Below are 18557 nucleotides of genomic sequence, written 5' to 3' on the forward strand. Positions count from 1 at the left end.
AACAATTCAAACATATGAAATATAAAATATAGTGTATGGGTTAATGCAAAAGAGAGTGCCTAACAGAATAACATTACAGTGAGTTATCGACAAAAGTAAGCAGAGGGTAATGGTGGCAATTAAATTGACAGTAGTGTTAAAGTACGTAGTAAAGTAGTAGTAAAATTTATATTGCACAAGATTATGAATTTAAAGACACGGCATGATATAGAGCATAACCGTACATAATCATTAAGAAAGTTATATTGCTCAGGATAGTAAAAGTTAAAGTAATTTTGCACATTGCACCAATAAGTAAGCGAAAGTATGATTACGCACTCTACAAATATAAACATAAGTATGGCCCATGGTGCTGGTTGGATACTGTGGTACTATGATACAAAATAGAGAATCAAAGTAAAAAAGGAATACAATTTAATTAAATGGACCCAGAGATACTGATGCCAAACTGAACATTTTTAGACAATGCTTCCAGCAACAGGTAATTACGTGAAACAGTCTCCTGGCAACAAGACGTCCTCAGTGACATTAAAGCAGCAGCGCTGAGGCTATTTTAAAAGTTGTAAAGTGTAAACTATTGCTTCATTAGGAGGGGGGAGACGGCCGAGCCTTATGTGGATAAATCATAAGAAGAGGGGAAGAGGGACTGAAGATGAACTGGCTGAGAGAAAGTGGAGCACAACCCCTGCTGGGCACATAGAGCAACATTAAAAATGAGAGGAGAGGGAGCGGAGAGAAGACGGGAAAGAGTTATGGAGGAAAAGAGAGTGTTTGTATGTATATGACGGATACAGTGTGTGTTTTAACCACATGCCTGCAAGTGTAAAAAAGCATGTATTTGTTCTGAAAGATGGCGAGATAAAAGATGCAGCAGCTCTTCTCAAACTCGCCCTTGGGTGGTGGTACATGCAACACTCCGTAGAGTTGCACTGTATTGTTAAGTGTTGCGAAAACATCTATTAATACAGCTCCTCCTCAGGCCACAGCGGCTGTTAACAGTGAAACAGAAGTTAACTTCAGTGAAGTGGAGGCCGGCTGTATCTGTGGGCCGACGGGGAGCTAACGTGTCAGAAAAGCTGTGGTGCGTTCGAGGTGAAAACGAAACGCCTGCTGCTTCTGTTTGGTCAGTTGAATATGTTTTCATTTCACACAAAGTGTTGTGATTTTCCTCCTACAGAACAACAACACCCACTGTGCTCGGTGACGGGCCACTTCACACCTACGGCTCAGTCCGATGTGAGCCCTTTCATTCATATGTGTGGAGGCTGAGTGCCGTATTTCTATTCCAAAACTACAACCATAATCAAGGTATGTGATCAGTTGAACAGAAGAAGATAAGGTTGTAAAATATGTCTTACCTGCGGATGCGAGGAGGTTTTGGAGGTGGCGTGTCCCATCTCTCATCATCTGACTGGTGGCTTGCTTTATCCGGACTGCTTTCATCCTGGACACAAAAACATACATAGTTTTAAATTCAGTGTTTACCTTCAGATTTTCATACACAAGGAAATGCAGAATAGAATCATCAAAGATATGTTCTATAACGTGTCTCAAAAACGTAATATGCCCCTTTAAATTTTGTATAGAATTTTAAAAAATGACTGTTATATTATCATATAAGTATTGCGATGATTTTCCCCGATACTCCTGGTCTGCCTGCCCTAATAATGATGAATGAGTTGTTTTGTAGGTAGTCTTAATTGAATTTTGTAGCTTGTAATTTCAGGGAAAACATAAAAAAATAATTTGAACGAGACATGACATCGGAGGCGGGCATCCTAGACTGAGGAAGTGTAGTTTAGCAAGCTCTCTAGCCTCCGCCAGATGACATGTTTTACGTAGTCTGGCGGAAGTTTTCCAGGGCCCATTGGAGAAGCGGATAGCGTCCTCCAAAGGCACAGAGCCAAATTGCAATTTCTTTCTACCATAATGGCATTAGCTCCCCGTAATGGCATGATTGGACTGAGGTTGAGAAACGGCAAACTGACCCTTTCAAGACACGCATACATTTGTGAAATGAAATTGCACCCAGATTTTATTTATTTCAGGGGAACCTTACGAGCTCTGAAAAGATTTTGTTTCAACTGTACAATGTGTAATTAAATAGATATCTTGATTTAAGGGATTTCAAAAGGAAATAATGTTTATGTTGTGTGCTTAGACTTGGTCCAGCGCTACAGGCCAGCACTGTATAAAACAATCCATATAAACCCACTTTTGAGTTTGGCATTTCCTTACGGGCAACGTGGCTCTTTTATTACCTAAAAGTAGCCTTAAATATAAAAACTCTGCAGCTTGTGTCAAGCTGCTGGCCATAATGACTCATTTTCACATATACTTGTTGCTCTTTTATATACATATTTGTCAATAAATTGTAAGAACATAGTATTTGAAAAAAATGTATTTACTTGTTGTTTTAAGGAACTTTTGAGTGTGCTCCAACTTATCAATGGAGGTGTTTTCAAGGCTGTCTAAAACAAACACACCTGAGCTGCAGGGAGTATACAGATATTTCTGTCTGACGGCATTCCATATTTGATTTTGCATGTTCCTCCAACATAAGATTTATAAGAGGGTGACATATGTAGAGGTACAAATGATGTTGTATGTATTAACTATGTAGTACTTTAGAAATAGCTGATTTTCTGGCTGAAGTTAAGTGCAAGAGCAGCTGTAATGATTTCTTTTGAAATGTAAAGTACGTCCAACTACTCTCTGCTAACTCTCTTCTCTCCAACACGTTTCCGCATCAGAGAGAAAGTTGCAACAAAACTGCTTCACTGAAGGATCAAAATTGTTTCTGAAAGACGCTCTCCTCCTCCCTTCAACCTCCTAACGCTCCCTCTCTCCCCCCGTGACTCATTAATTCGACTCCCTCTCAACTCCGATAATGAGAGGCTGACGGGACGACTTCAGCCGTGGAGAGAGGGCAAATCAGGCCACTATACCTCTTAGCGTGGAACGGGCTTAAGCGCATGTAGCTGTGTGTCGGTGTGAGAATCAGTTTGTTGGGAAAACCTCCTCCGAACAATGGCGGCTGCGTGCGAACAAGAAGCCCCCCCTGTGGGATGTGTGTATGTATAGGCTTATTGTTCGTACAGCCATTGAGAGCACCTATGTGGGAGTCAGTAACAATGGCTGACTGGACATGAGTCAGTGTATGGACTGAGTCAGTACAGCACACTGATAATGTTTTGCTGACGGTGTGTGCGTGTGAAGATTACGACAGTGGCAACAAACTTTTTGTCTTCCTCTGCATAAGCCCCGCCCACTCTTGCTAAAGGATTAATAGTACAAAGTATACTAAGTGTTTTTGAGGCCACAGTTTCGTCTTCTCCGATGTAAACACGGTTGCGTGTGTTCGTGTGACTGGGTCTCCCTTTCCCAACGGATGTCTATTCTCAGACTCAAAGTGCATTATGGGAAAAGAAGGGGGTGATGTCATCAGAGCTTCCTAAGCAGGAAGTCAACTCCTGGATGGCTGCCAACACACTCTCTCATCGCCTCTCTGTGTCCTCTGTGACTTTAGGCGCTGCCAGTCGTGCAACACTGCGTCATTGATGCTTCTTTGCTCTGTTGTCTTTCATCAAAACAGCGCAGGGAGGTTAACTAGTTTGACTGCCACTATTCCGGTTTATTTTTTAAGATTAAAAAGCTATGAAATTGGGCACTGATTTAGCTCATAGGCGGCCCATGTACAGAGGCTATATAATGCGGTGGCCCTGAGTTTGACTCCCATCCTCGGCCCTCTGCCGCGTATCATCTCCTATTCTCTCTGCCCCGTTTCCAACACTATCCACTTTCCTCTGTATGAATAAAAAGGCATAAAAGGCCCGAAAAAAATAATCTTAAAAAAAAAACTATAAAATTACAGAATTATTAATCAACCAGGAGAGAATAAATCAAGCAGACTGGTCGCAAAAGAAGCAGGTTGGGAGTTCAGAATCTTGCCCACAATTTACCGACCAGTAACACAACAATAATACACTTGTTTATAATTTAATTCCACAGTAAAAGGTTGATTTAAAAAACAGCTAGTGTGTTAAGCTTCTTACTCGGGCTGATGAGTCTGTGACCAACTAGGGATCTATTTTTTCTCCACCTGTCACCTGCAATTATCGAGCACCAGATTGGATTTCAAAGAACATCGTCCTTAAATTTGTTAGCCGGGGAGCACAGCACTCAACATTTAAATAAGCCCGATTTTTTAGCGCCTCTTCGATTGTCTACATATTTTGTTTTTGTCAGAAGGAACCTTTTTGGGTCAAGTTGTACTTCTAGGGCAACGTGGGAAGGAACAGGGGGGGATTAAGGACACTTCCTTTGTGGTGTGTTTGCTGGTGTGTTTGGGGTCAAAGGAGGACAGGTTAAAGTAACTTGGAATGAGGGCAGTGGTGACAGACCTATTTTAAAGAGCCTTAAAAAACCTAACTGTATGCGGTCCTTTTGAGACGTCCCTGCACAGGAGTGATCGCTCCCTCCTTGGCACGAACTCTTTGACTCTGTGTGTAAAGTTTTCTGAAGGCCTCTCCTCTCCCTCCCCTGTGACTAATTATTTGTGTTCCCCCCCCCCCCACTCCGAGCGTTACTCAGCGACATCCTGTCTTTCTTTAACACCAGACGGCAGGCACAATGTGTGTGTTTGTGTGCGTGTCTTACCATGCCGTCGTGTATCTGCGTGGTGGTCGGGCTCTCCAGTAGCAACAGTTGTTTCTGGAAGAGCTGCGCGATCGCTCTGTGGACTAACTCGTACTGCTCCTGGAGAGAGACAGATACAAGAAGCAAAAAAAGGAGAGGTTAATGGAGGAGAAGGTGAAGGAGAGGAAGCAAAACATTCTCCATGTTGCTTTCAAAAACATCCATTTACGAGGCTTTTAACAATAGAAGGACCTTCACTGATGCACGCTCATTTAATCTCATTATTTTCCCGGTTTGGCAGTAAGTGTATTGTACATTTTCAGAAACTGCATTACAGTGAATCTCCTGCAGAATTCAAACCCGTACCACTGCGTATGAAAGTAACTCAATGTCTTATCTAACATGCCTCTCGATGTCAGGACATGTGCGTGGGAGGAAACACCACAAACAAGGTTTCAAAACATCAAAGGACGCTGGCTGCTTTTGAGTCCACGGTCACAAGCTCCAAGAGACACATGCAAACACACCCATGTGAATGTTGCAGCAAAGCAACCTCAACCAGTTAGGAATAATGACGGGAATGTTTGGACCTTTTAAAACAGGTGTGCAGCAAGTTAAACAGGAAGAGGCTTCAAACAGGCTGTGCAATGCGGGAAATGTGCAGTAACATGTGAGTGCAGGGATTTAACGTGATGATTCAGAGGGTATCCTCTATACAAAGTCCTTTATAAGTGACAGTGATCCCACAGTGATGCCAGTAATATCGCATTACAACAAGACCCTTTGTCATCCTCTCTCTGGCTTCTGTCGTCATCCTCACGTGCGCTCGATATCCAGACTAACAGCACTTACAATGATCAGAATTAGATATTCATCATGAGCATTTTGTGACACCAGAGACCAGAAATAAAAACATTTGAAGCGAAACAAGAAGGAAACAGTTTAGACTGCATGCTTTACATAAATGCAGTGAGATGTGGAAGTGTGTTTCCTGCAGAATACAGTGTGTTTCAGGTTCCTTAAACTGACTTGCTGCATTTCAAAACTAGATTTATAAACTGTGGAGGAACTCACACAGACTTTTTTTAAACGAGCAGTTTAGACACTTTCAGCTACTGGAAATCAGAGCTATAGTTAGCAGCTATTTTAGATTTAGTCTTCAGATGCTTAATTTAGCCATTTTTACCCTTTATAGTTTTAGTCGACGACAACTCAAACATTTTAGTCCAGTTTAAATCAATAAAAAGTCATCACATTTTAGTCAAAACGTTTTCTCTCAAGGTAAAATTAACCCTTTAAATTTAAGCACATCATCCATACAGTAAAAGAACGATGGGGACACAGCATCTGAGGACACTGGATTACGTTTTCATCATTGCGTGTCATTTAATAACAGAGAGATGTAGAATATCTGTAGGCAGGGACGTGGATTTGTCAAAATCGTGAAGTGTCAAATAGTCCGAGTAATATTGACCAATGGCGAAAAACAGTCTGTGTGGAGAGCAAAAGCAGGCGGAATGTAATCTGTCGTCATGACATCCCGGCTCCCATCAGCGGCGATCTAACAATGATTTAGCTTCTTACTAATCTCTATAAACAGACATCGGGATGCTAACAGCTAACAATCCGTTCTAGATCTAAAATTCAACTCCCCGACAAATTCCTGTGACGCTGTGTCACGAAAGCCGTTCAGCGTCCAGATGCCCCGACTTCCTCGAATGCATCAGAAATGATCGATCCGACCTCCGTTTAACAAACGAGCATTTTAAAAGTAGTTTTCTTCTCCTCTTGACGACAGACCTGACAAAGCTTCATTTATAATTTTTATTAGTCACATCACAAGAAGAACTGGTTCTTTTTCTGTAAACAATGCAACATGTGGAAAAGAAAGTCTTGACTGGAATTTGTTAATCACTAACCGCTGGCTAAACCGGACACACCCAGCATGTTCGCCGTTGTCCCCAGAGGCTATATCGTCGCCAGACTACAGCTGATTGGATCCAGGATTGCGTCTCATTTAAAGAGTTTGACTGAAGCAGACAGGCGATGATCGCTCCGTTAACAAAAGTTTTATTATCAACGATCTATTTTTAGCTCAACGTCTTGTCCTCATCATGGAAAAATGGTCATCAACAAAGTAGTACCGGACTTTTACAAGTGTAAACAAACCTTGGTCTGAACGGCAGAGTGTCGTTGCGTCCTCATCTCTTGAATCAACCGGAAAACGTTAAAATCTTCTGGTATTTTCTGTTGAAGGATACAACAGAAAAAAGGGGTAAATTCTGTTGAATCTTAACAGAACATTTAGTGTATTTATACAGGTGTGTTTAAAGTATGTGTAGGAGTGTGTGTGTGCTCACATACCCCAGCTTTGAGGAGGTTCCACGTGTAGTCGATAGCACAGATAGCGCCCGTCCTCCCACAGCCAGCACTGTAACGTCAGAGGCAGACAGATGAGATTCAACAGAAGCACACACGCGCGTAAAGACCCAGACACACATTCATTTACAACACACTCCTCATTCACAGGTGTGTAAGCAACAAACATCGTCACCTAGACAGGATGGAGACATATTGTGGCATCACGTCCAACACATGAAATCATAAAAGTTCATCCCGTGCTGTCAGAGAACTTCTGCTGCTTTAACAAGCGCAGCTTCTCCGCACACATACAGCGCGACGAGCGCACTTCAACCCACACAAGGCCACTTTACAGACGCAGAGACACAGCTTTAAGTCCCGCTGTGTCACAGAGGAACCAGGAAGTGTCCTCAGGCTGCTCATTATAGCTGATTACGCACACATGGAGACCGTGTGTGTGTGTGTGCGCGTGTAGAATGTGTGTGAACACCCACGCATGAGCACAGCAGCAGACTAAAACTACCGCCGAGTGTATCAGTGTCTTATTTTGTTTTCATTCTTCTTTACTGCTTTATTATTTATATTTTATTTAGTAGCTGAAAAGGTGAAGTCATGTCTGTCGTTCTTTCAGCCTACAACAATCTTATCTAATCACTGGAGCTGTAAAACATGAGTACATAGAAACACAGAGACCATCTTCACTTTATATATGTAACAAAGTCTTGAGTAGTTCTCTGCTGTCTCCACCAGTTATTTTCTTACCTGTGTAAGTTACATTAAACACAAAAATACTGACGAAAAACAACCATTTTTCATGACAAAAATGGGATGTTCGCGGGCTAAAAAAAGATCTTTGAAAATAAAAAATACTAAGAAATTGAGTTAGACCCACCAGTTAGGGTGCTTTCACACCTGAGAGCTTCGGTTCATTTGGACAGGTGAGAACACGCATTCCAACTCCTGTGCAGACCAAGCTACCTGACCATGGTCCGCAATAAAAGACGGGACTCGGTCCGTTTTCAAATGAACCACTGTCAGGTTCGATTCTGGTGGGAACTTAAATGGACTTAAACTAGGACCTAATATAGGAAGTGAACCAAAACACTGTCTCTGCAAGTTCAACATCCGTTAACAACCCACAACGCACAGACATGCAGCCAGGCAGCAAGATGAGTGCTTGTGGCAATGCACAAGAACACAGACGTGTTCAAACTATTCAGTGAAAAACTAAAGGTGAATGGAACTGATCAATCTGTGGAACAATATCGGTAAAATAAAAAAAAGTTGAAAAAAACTCACAACACATTAAAAGTCTGCAAAAGTATAGAGTGTTATTTAGGCGTGTGCTGTGCTCTCTCCTTGTTTATACAGGGATTTTTCTCACGTGGACATTTTGTTCCGCCGGTAAAAGCTGCCGTGTGAACACAAACCAAACTTTAGGCAAAAAGCAAAGTTGTAACAATTTGGTCTTTGATTCGGATCAAACAAACAGACTTTATGTGTGAAAGCACCCAAAGACTAAGACTAAAATAGCTGCAGAGGTGGGAAGTAATGAAGGACAAATGCTTTGTTACCACACTTCTCGGAGTTATCCGAGATTTGTACTTGAATATATTTGAATTTTTCTCCTCTACATTTTAAAACGCATATATGTTCTTTCTAGTGCTTAAACTTTTCAAATCAGGCTTGTTACTTTAGCTTTAATGCAGCTCTTTTAGCACAGGAACCTGTACTTGAATAATGAATGAGGGGACTTTTGCCACATCTGGATCATCGCCAGCACTTCAAGGAAGATAAAGGGAACGTGGAATAAAACATGTCGACCAAATCCACAAAGTATGTCAGCTGAATTTTAAGTGTAAAATATAGTAGGAGAAGATGTTTATTTGTATGTCTGGTCGATGTGACCATTCTCAGCTATGTTGAAACTTGATTTCAAAACACACGAAGCAGTGCTGGCTGCCACCTGTTGCACATTCTTACCGCCTCCTCACAGAGGAACCACTGGCAGTCTTATGAATCATTCAATTCAGAACACAAGTAAGAAGAGCAACGCCACTGTGAGGCATGTGCATACTAGATTTAGTCTCATTCGCAACCAGTCTCCTGTTCCGATATATCGCTGCGCCTACCTGCAGTGCACACATATAGGGACGTCATCGTTCTCTTGGTATTCCCTCATGAGTCCGATCATGTCCAGTATGGAGTCAAACGATGAGGGGACGTCGTGATCCGGCCAGTTCATATAGTGGAACTGTGTTATCCTCCGGGTTTCCTGCAGGGAGTATTTTTAAGGATGGAAGGTCAACGGAAGGTCGGGGAATTGAAAGACCAATCCAAGAGGGGAAAGGGAATATTTGGGAGATTATTTGTTGAGAAAAACTTACATTCTCATATTCCACCATCAAAGTCCTGATAAAGTAGTCTGTTCTTGCCTGCTCTGATTCCTAAAAAACACACACAGAAAGAACATTCACACGATCCTTGACTCAAACGGTTATTAGAACAAAATGTGAGAAATGCAGGAGTCCAAAAAAACAAGCAACAAGACCCCCCCCCCCACTCTCCCTCTCCCTCTCTTATTACACACACAGCTGTGATATTACAGATTTGTCTACTTACACAGGAGATTCTGAAGGGGCCAAAACTCATTGGCTCCTCCCCGAGCAGCGGGAAATACCGCTCGCACTTTTTCTAAGCAGAGAAGAAGAACAGGAGTTAGCTTTGGCTGAGAACGAAATACCAGAGAGACACCGCAGCTTCCTGTGCGCGCACACACTCTCTGGCTTCAAATAAACAATTAAAGGAACATGACAAAGACTTAATGCATGCACGTTTTACTTAATCTAAAGACGGATGTGTGCACAGACAAAGAAGTGAAATATCACAGCCTTACCCGTCCCATCTCAAACTCTCGACAAGCCATTACAATAACCTGCAGACACACAAATAGGAAGGACTGCAATCAGTACACACACACTTCTTACATCTCCAGAACTAGTCTCCCCTTTATGTTACGTTAAAAAGCTCTGCACTTATTTTCCATTCCCCCAGTAGCAGAGCAGACATTTATGATCATACCTCCACTCGCAACATGGATATCTCATGTAATTCTCTTTAATCCTACAAGAGCAATTATCACAGCTGCAATCTCAGGCTCGTCAGAGTGCTAGTTAAACCTAATCACAGCTCTGTCTCTGCCTCTCCTTCACTTCTGGTTCCCCTGCCGTACTCACAGCTACATTGTACTCCCAGTTCATCCTCCAGAAGTCGATGACAGTGTTCGGCAGTGGACCCTGAGTTGCGATGTAGGCCTCTGGGCCGTCCATACCCTGAACGGAGCGATGGGGAAGAGAGAAGAGAGAAAGTGACATCACAAATCTGCGGTTCATTTTAATAAATCGCTTAACCATCGCAATTGTGATGTTTGCGTGTGCAATAGTCACATGGCAGGACGTGCAGTTGTGAGGTTAACTGACTGCAACACGGCAAGATGCTACTTTATTGTTGCTTGGTGCAAAAGGAGTACTGGCCATTTTTCCTTTTTCCATAACTAATCTACAACAAAAGTCCGTCTGAGATCGCATTAGTGCAGCTCTTTATGAGAGCACAGAGTGAACTGAATGCTGAACTGCTGAGTCTGTAGCCCCTTATACGCTGCCAGTTCAAGGCGGGATTATTACGCCTTTGTTAGGTTCCATCTTCTATGTAAAACGCACAGAGGCGGAAGGTAGTAAAGGAGGCGAAACGGCGTCTGTGTAAACAGTGGAGCCGACAAGGTGGAACAGTGCCGTGTGTGTAAGTTTTGCTTCTGCATCACCGGAATGCTTTGTACAAACACACTGTGGCGGCTTAACGCTGGCGTTGCTTGGTCCAATGTAAAATGGCAAAGGCTGCATGACGGCGGAGCTTCGTTCTGCCACTGAGGCAGAACCACAGTGTAAATAGGGCTTGTGTGTCACCTGCCTGTAAACGGTAAACATGCACGCGACACTGCTGCTGTCACAGATCACGTCGGTAGGATGATCAAGGCTTGTAGTTATGCGTGGCGGCTTTTCATCATGTGTAATGCCATTATCAGCTGCACCTCGTACTGGTTAACACTGTGGCTACACTGTAATGCACCAGATGCACCGCGGATTGTTTACTTTTAGCTGCTATGCCTGTGGCGTACACACTGTGTAAGGTTGTGTGTGCCGACAGGAAGTAGGTGATGGAAAGCTTTCGTTTCCAAAAGTTACCGTCACCAGGCTTCTCTCGCTGATAAAACATACATTTGAACACCATTAGAAACGATAGATGACACAACGTGTAGGTAACGCAACTGCAACCCACAACTGTTTGTTCTATTAAAGACGTGTCGCTCCACCTGAACATTTTCATGTGGGTGTCAGAATTTTTTTTTTTTTAAACTTTTTTAGACTCTGAGAGGAAATTAGACATAAAAGTCCCAATTTAATAATAAAAAGTATGGACTAGTATCCTTAACCATATATGGACATAAAAACACACTGCATATATCTGGTACATCTTCCAGTATACTTTTATATCGCAATAAATATTGCAGAACAAATACCGCAATATCACTTTTTTTCCCAATATCGTGCAGCCCTACTTTGTATATGTATATATATATAGATATATATATATATATATCTATATATATATATATCTATATATCTATACACTGTAAAGGTACTTAAAAGGCCTCAACTTTAGTCTTATAGCACTTTAAACCACATACCTTTCCTTTTAGCTGTAATCAAACTACTAAGTGTCAAACAACAAAGCAAATGGCAGCTTTTTTACCTTGATGAAGTTAGCATTGACGTAATCTGTGTCCTGATTGGTCGTTTTAAACGTCAGCTTCACCCTGCTGTGGTCAACTAAAGAGGGAGGGAAAAGAAAGAAGTTTACTTGCATGTATTTTATTACAAAAACAGATAGAATTGGATGAAATGAAAGACAAAGAGAGAGCAAATGAGGACTCCCAAAGAGGTTAATGGACATGCTACAATATCCTCATTCCCACTGTGTACGTGTGCGTGTACACATCTGTTACGGATGAACCAGTTCTCCCTGTGCCTTAACAGCAGCTCATTCCCTAAAAGCCTTAATGAATGAATGAAAGAGAATAAACGAACAGAGGAGAAAAAGAGGATAAAGGTATAATAAAAAAAGTAGGACAGATGTTGGGTCATGGAAGCTTCCCTGAGGTCATTAAGTACAGAGAGCGGTGTGTGTACGTGAGACAGAGACCACAACATGACCTTAAACAACATACTGGATGTCTGACTTTATTATCAATGTGTATGTGTACGATTTTATACGATAGGAGACTGAATCTATGTGTCTCTATACCCAGCATCCTCCAGTTGATGTGTTTGTAAAGTTAAGGAGATTTTTTTAATGCTGCTGTCATGCAGGACACAAGCTCTTACACAGATTATATAAAAAGTGCATGTAAAGCTTTAAACTATAAACTCAGCTGCAGGCATGCCAAAAGTGCAAAGTGTGTTGAACTGGCAGAAAACCACCGAGGATTACTGTAAGTTGTTCCTTTATAATGTTTATTATAAATTGGAATCCAAGGATTTGGTGTAGGTTTGTCATTGGCGAATCATTTTGGTAGATTAAAGGTAGGATAGGAAGAGAACACAGGAGTAAAAGAAGACACCCAAGAACTACGTGTGTTTCAAGTTAAGCATGTTATCACATACAGTTCTGCTATAAGCTCCCAGAATCAGCCAGTAAACAAGGTGTTTCAAAAATTAGCTTTGTTATAATGTAGGTACATGCTTAGACACAACAGTATTAGAATTGCAAATACCGTAGACAAATACACACACTCCTTGGACAGTTTTTAGGTGCACCGAGTTATAAAGCAGTGTAATACAACAGCCATGCAATAAAAACCTATGTTTGTGAAGATTATCAAGTTCAGTTTGTTGTTAAAGGGGGAGTATTATGGGGCGGCTGTGGCTCAGTGGTAGAGTCGGTCGTCTTTCAATCGGAAGGTCGGAGGCTCGATCCCCAGCTCCCTCAGGCTACATGTCAAAGTGTCCTTGGGCAAGACACTGAACCCCAAATTGCTGCCGGTGGCATAGCCAACGGGTATGAATGTGTTATCTGATTGACAGTTGGGCACTTTACGTAGCAGCCTCTGCCATCAGTGTGTGAATGTGTGTGTGAATGGGTGAATGTGAAGCAGCTTTGAGTGGTCGCAAAGACTAGAAAAGCGCTTTATAAGTACAGTCCATTTACCATATTATGCTAATTTCAAGCTTCATATTGCACTCCTGTGATACCTGCGGAGTAGCTTAGCATAATTGCCTGAAACAACTCAGTCAGCTCTGTCCCTTTAACAAACCCCGCCCCTGCAAGCCCGCTTTCTTCCGACTGGCCAGCTCTCTGAAGCCTGCTCTTTGTGACATCACAAAGTAAAGCGTGTGGAAAAAACAGTGTGAAACCCGGCGTTCACAGCGGCCTGCAGACTGAGCTGAGAAGCCTGGGGATTACTCCAACATACTTTTACCTACAGATTTGAAACTTCACCCAAGTTTAGTCTGGACATCCAACATTGTAACATTATATATATGTCTTCAAATGTGAAACAGCAAAATACCCCCTCTTTTATTATTTTAGTTATTGACAGTTAAAAGTTAAATGTTTGGTTAATGCAGTACTGTTGTATAAGACCCTATTACTTTTAGCATCCCGTTACCCTCTTTTATATCAGACAGATCCGGAAAAAGCACACGTGAAGCCCATATCATTAATTAGCTCCTCTAAATCAAAGCTTGCAAGTTAAATTGTGTTTTTAAATCTGAATTAGGTTTAAGTATCATATAAGTGCGATACTTACATGGCAGTATATCTTTATATCTGTTCTTCTTGACATTCTCCTCCCGCTCTCCTACGTTCGTGGGGTAGATCTTCTCAGTCCGGTATTTGGTTGATAACCGCCGTAACCGCTGAAAAACAACACAGGAAGAAAAAAATTAGTTACAAATAACATCTTATCTCTGTAGTTAAGAGAAAGGAACAATATTTGTAAGTATAAAAGCACTGAGAAACAGGAAAAGCAAGCTGATGGAAGTACTTTCTTTGACAGCGTAAAGGCCTAAAGTGGTTCAACTTTTCTCACACACACTACCCATGCTTCAACTTTCAAGCCGCTAAAACCGCAGCACCGTTCTCTAACACAAACTCCTGTTCCTCTTTATAAGACAGCTCATGAAGTTAAGTGCGGCCAAATCTAATTCAGTTAATGGGAAGAGACAAATTACAACGTCTCCGGCTGAAGCTCAGCCAGCAGTCCTGAGACACTTTGACCCAGAAAGGTTGTCAGAGGGGATATGGACGAGGTTTTCTCCACAGATGAGAACTTGATTTAACTGCGTGTTAAAACCTCAGGGATGACCAAAGAGCTGATGCAATATGGGACATAAAGGGGATTTGTTAATCAGAACACGCACTGAATATTGTCAGCCACAACCTTTAATCGTATAATCCTCCATCCATCCAACTAATTGACTGAAACCACTGCTTTAAAGTAGTTGTGTATATTTGTTGTCCGTAATGCAAGGTTTGTTTACTTTTAGAAGCCATCATGAGTGCGTAGGGTAACTTTCATGTGTGATCTTAGCACCCGGGGCAAATGGGGAGCATCGCTCAAGCTCAAGCTTTCTCAGCTATGAAGTCTGCTTCTTGTGCGCAGTTAAAACAGGCTAAATTTGCACCGAGTTCCGTGCCATGTGCGCCTGCGTAAGAAGCAGTGCCAACAGGGCAGACAGCCGAAGAGACGTACGACTTTATAATCTCACAAATTTGCTAGTTTATTCTCTTAAAATTGTGAATTATAATCTCGTTAATTTGCGCAAAAAAAATCTGGAAAATTTACCATTTTAATCACGGACGTTTTTTTTCACAATGGTCTTAAACTGACAATCTCAAACATTTCCGTTTTGTTCTGTTGGGCACCCCTAATGGCGATATGTGGTACTTGCAGGAGGACACTTTAAACCAGACGTCCACGGTTGGCTCCGGTTGTAACTCCTGATTTTCCTCGCTGATGGTCGCTTTTTAGACTGTTTGCCTTCATCTGAACGTCAAAATTATTTCTTTTTCTTTGGATTTTCACTTATTTTTGAAGTTGTTTCTGTAATCATTAATCTTTTCTTTGTTTGTTCAGCCATAGTAGATTACTGTTTACTCGCAACACTTGCAGAGACCGAAAAAGCAGCCGCTCAGCTCCGCCTACCCTCTCTGGCAGACCAACCACTGCTGGGTGATGGAAAACGCGTCACTAGCTTTTGTTCCACGGAAGTCGCCGCAGACACCCTGTCTGTAATAATACCATATACTGCAAATGCAAAGGCTTTCATCAGTGGGCCATAGGCTCAATCACCATAGTGTTACCTCATTTGGCGACAGATAGTGACTTAACAGACATTTTTTTTACATGGAAATCTTCGAGATCATTACTCTAATACGCCGCTGGTAGGTCATCCCATTAGTTGAATCGGCCATGAAAGGACTTTTCCACGACATAGGAAAGGACATTTTCTGTCAGTTTGTTTCTTTTTTTTCTCTCCTATTAAAAAAGCGCCATTTAAAAGAAGGAAAAGGAACGAAGGCTTTGCTACTAAAATCATACCAGGAAACTAAAAGATTAAAACCCACTCCCAAAGTCACGACTTATAACTGCTGAGAATAAGTGTCTTTTTAAATCTTTAGATTTCATAGTGTTTTGCTTTCGGTTCAGTTCATGTTACTATATAGAAATGTTTCATCTCATGTTCAGAGATTTTCTTTATGAGAAGAAAGACTTTAATGATCACAGCTGGAGAGCTGAAAATGAGAATCTATACAGCTGAATGTCTTTGCATATTCACAGATCTGGGCAGCAGACTGCCTCTCATTTATTCTTCATAAAGACATTAAGACATTCGCTCGTCTCAGAGTAGCAGCATCACAAATTAGGGGACTTTCTGAAACTTCCACTGAATTTCATTCTTTTTGCCGTTAACGTTTTTGCCTCGAGTGTCGCAATGAAACTTTGAAGAAACACAGCAAGACTTTTGGAACTCCTGCTGTTTGACTATGATAGCGTTCACATGCTATCACCATCAAGCGCCTTCTTTCTCTCTTAGTCGCTTCAATCACTTTCCTCTCTCTTTCCGAGACAGGGAGGAAATTAGGCATTATTCGACGCCTCCCCCCTTTCTCTCTCTCTCTGTCGCTCTGTCTTACTGCCTCTGAGAAAGTCAGCGTGGGCGTTCGGGCTGCTGGAGCCTCGTGTGAAAAAAAATAGTCCCACCTCTTCTCTCTGGCTGGCTCTGACTGCAGGCTTTCCTCTGGTTCATGCGACGAGGACGCACACTGTACATCCTGATTTCCTGAGACTATCACACCTTCAGACTTCACTTCCTGTCCTGGTTTGTCTTTACACTTTTGTAACATCACTTCTGTGCTACTGCAGAGACATTTACAAGCATACAAACAGATGATGCTACGTACAAGACAACAGAAGATGTGATGAAAATGCAACTTCATCAGTGACGTTGCATCGTTGAAAACAATCATTAAATTGAAAGGAAACAAGGGAGAGAAAAAGGAGTCTGAGAGGTGCACACAGACTGTGGGCTGCAACACAGCTGTGCTTGTGTGTGTGTGTGTTTTCATTTGTGTCTCTGTGTGTGTGTGGTAATAGCATTAGAGCTCCTCTGGCCTCATGTGAATTACATTTCCAACAGAGGCCTGCTCCTGTGCTGGGCCAGAGCCCGGGTAGAAACACACACACACACACACACACACACACACACACACACACACACACACACACACACACACACACACACACACACACACACACACACACACACACACACACACACACACACACACACACACTTAGGCACACAATGAGCAGAGAAAGCAGGATATAGTGATTTGTGATGGTTTGTTCCCCCTCCCAAAGCACAAAACACATTATACAGAGAAAAACATGCACACATTTGTTCCCTCCAACACTATAATGATGATGAGGATCTTCCCTTGTAGCCAATTTCACGTCATTTAAAGCAAACTGGGGGACGCACGAGTCCGTTCTTGATGCAGTTGGACATTTTTAGCACCTAACTAATGATTTGTTTCCACTCTGCGTCTGTTCTTTAAAACCCAAATCTGCTAGCTAAGAAGCCACTTGCACAATGAAGTCAAATTACGACAGATTGGCCACAGAAGTGCAACACTAGAAATGAGCAACATCAGTGCCTTGCTCAAAGACATTTCGGCACTTTGATTTACAACCCGCTTTCTCAACCAAGCCGACAAACTTCCTGTTTGAGTTTGGCTTCTCTGACTTTGAAAACTTTCCCAGCTGAGTTTTGGAAGCTTGTTTCTGTCGTTTGATAAATGTTCTCATTGAGGAGATAATTAGGTTACACAATGACGATGATCAAAATACTCATACCTATGATATTAACTGAGCTTAAATGCATGCAGTGGTGGGATGCCAGTGGTACCAAACTGCACCTGTAACTATTAGTAACACATGTACTGGAATCGGCAACTAATGACATCTTACAAAGCTGTATTGGAAGCACTTGCGTGCCTGTGCCCCCCAACACTGTTTCTTCAATGACAGCGTCTATTTTCTATACAAAACCAAAGCAGTTCAGCGCTCTCAGTTTGAAATAGTTTCACTTTTGAAACACCGCCGCGCTCGTTAATGTCACTTCTCCCTCACCAACCAATCAAAATCAAGAAGGGGCGGGACGTACGGTATTAACTTTGTCAACAATAACAGTGGAGGGGATTTTAATTTCCAGATGTAGAGCTGCTAACGACAGGACACGATTTCTTCCCAGCATTTTCTTCATAAAATTTGCTTGAATAACCGCAATTTTATTATTTATTAAAATATTCAACATTTATTAAAATATTGAGCATACTGAGCTATTTAAAACAGACTTAAAGGTCACTACCAAGGGAAGCGGAAGTGCCGCCAGACAACTTTCGTAACCTAGCAACAATAAGTGCAGGTGAGATGCGCTCTGAAATTGAGGTTGCGGGTGCTGCCAGAGAAAAAAATGCCGTTAGTGGACACAGGCCCTTATGTGACTGATGGTGTAAAGGGTATATTATAATATATTTTTAGACGTGTATCAACTAAACTGATGTTATTACAGATAGAGAGCATAATGGTTGCTTCAAAATCTGTGTAATAAAAAGCTGTTGTAGTCAAATGTCAATGTTATAATTAGATACATCATTACTAAACTTGGACGGAGACCAAGCTACTGTCTTTCCAACTGCTTCTCATTGTCTCACAGACAGACCCTGTTTCTAATTACCCTTACTTCCTCTGTTACGTAAAACACACACAGACTCACACAAAAAGGCACATACAAGCATGTGTGTGCGCTCTCACTAATAATGACTGAGCCCGAAGGATGTTAAATTAATACAGCAGAGGGAGAGAGGAGTCCTTCCCTGCTGTTCTGCGTCGTCAGTGAACAAGAGAGGAGGAGTGTGAGGGGAAGAGAAAAAGG

At 41.9% G+C, this 18557-nt stretch overlaps 1 protein-coding gene across 4 annotated transcripts in view; it reads right to left on the minus strand.

Moving 5' to 3' along the window:
* ptpn12 (protein tyrosine phosphatase non-receptor type 12) overlaps positions 1 to 18557 on the minus strand; it is a 55288-nt gene that overhangs the window by 20278 nt on the left and 16453 nt on the right. For all 4 annotated transcript variants that reach the window (XM_069670916.1, XM_069670919.1, XM_069670917.1 and 1 more), the window contains 11 exons: positions 13865 to 13973; positions 11809 to 11885; positions 10236 to 10331; positions 9896 to 9934; positions 9622 to 9693; positions 9387 to 9446; positions 9132 to 9274; positions 7003 to 7069; positions 6808 to 6885; positions 4660 to 4758; positions 1359 to 1444 (listed from right to left, as the gene is read on the minus strand). In XM_069670916.1, the coding sequence (XP_069527017.1) occupies positions 1359 to 1444; positions 4660 to 4758; positions 6808 to 6885; positions 7003 to 7069; positions 9132 to 9274; positions 9387 to 9446; positions 9622 to 9693; positions 9896 to 9934; positions 10236 to 10331; positions 11809 to 11885; positions 13865 to 13973 (926 nt within the window). The remainder of the gene's footprint in view (positions 1 to 1358; positions 1445 to 4659; positions 4759 to 6807; positions 6886 to 7002; positions 7070 to 9131; positions 9275 to 9386; positions 9447 to 9621; positions 9694 to 9895; positions 9935 to 10235; positions 10332 to 11808; positions 11886 to 13864; positions 13974 to 18557) is intronic.

Source organism: Semicossyphus pulcher, unplaced genomic scaffold (assembly GCF_022749685.1).
Source record: "Semicossyphus pulcher isolate SPU_LCO1_2020_fin unplaced genomic scaffold, fSemPul1.0.p SCAF_20, whole genome shotgun sequence".
Classification (NCBI taxonomy): Eukaryota; Metazoa; Chordata; class Actinopteri; order Labriformes; family Labridae; genus Semicossyphus; species Semicossyphus pulcher.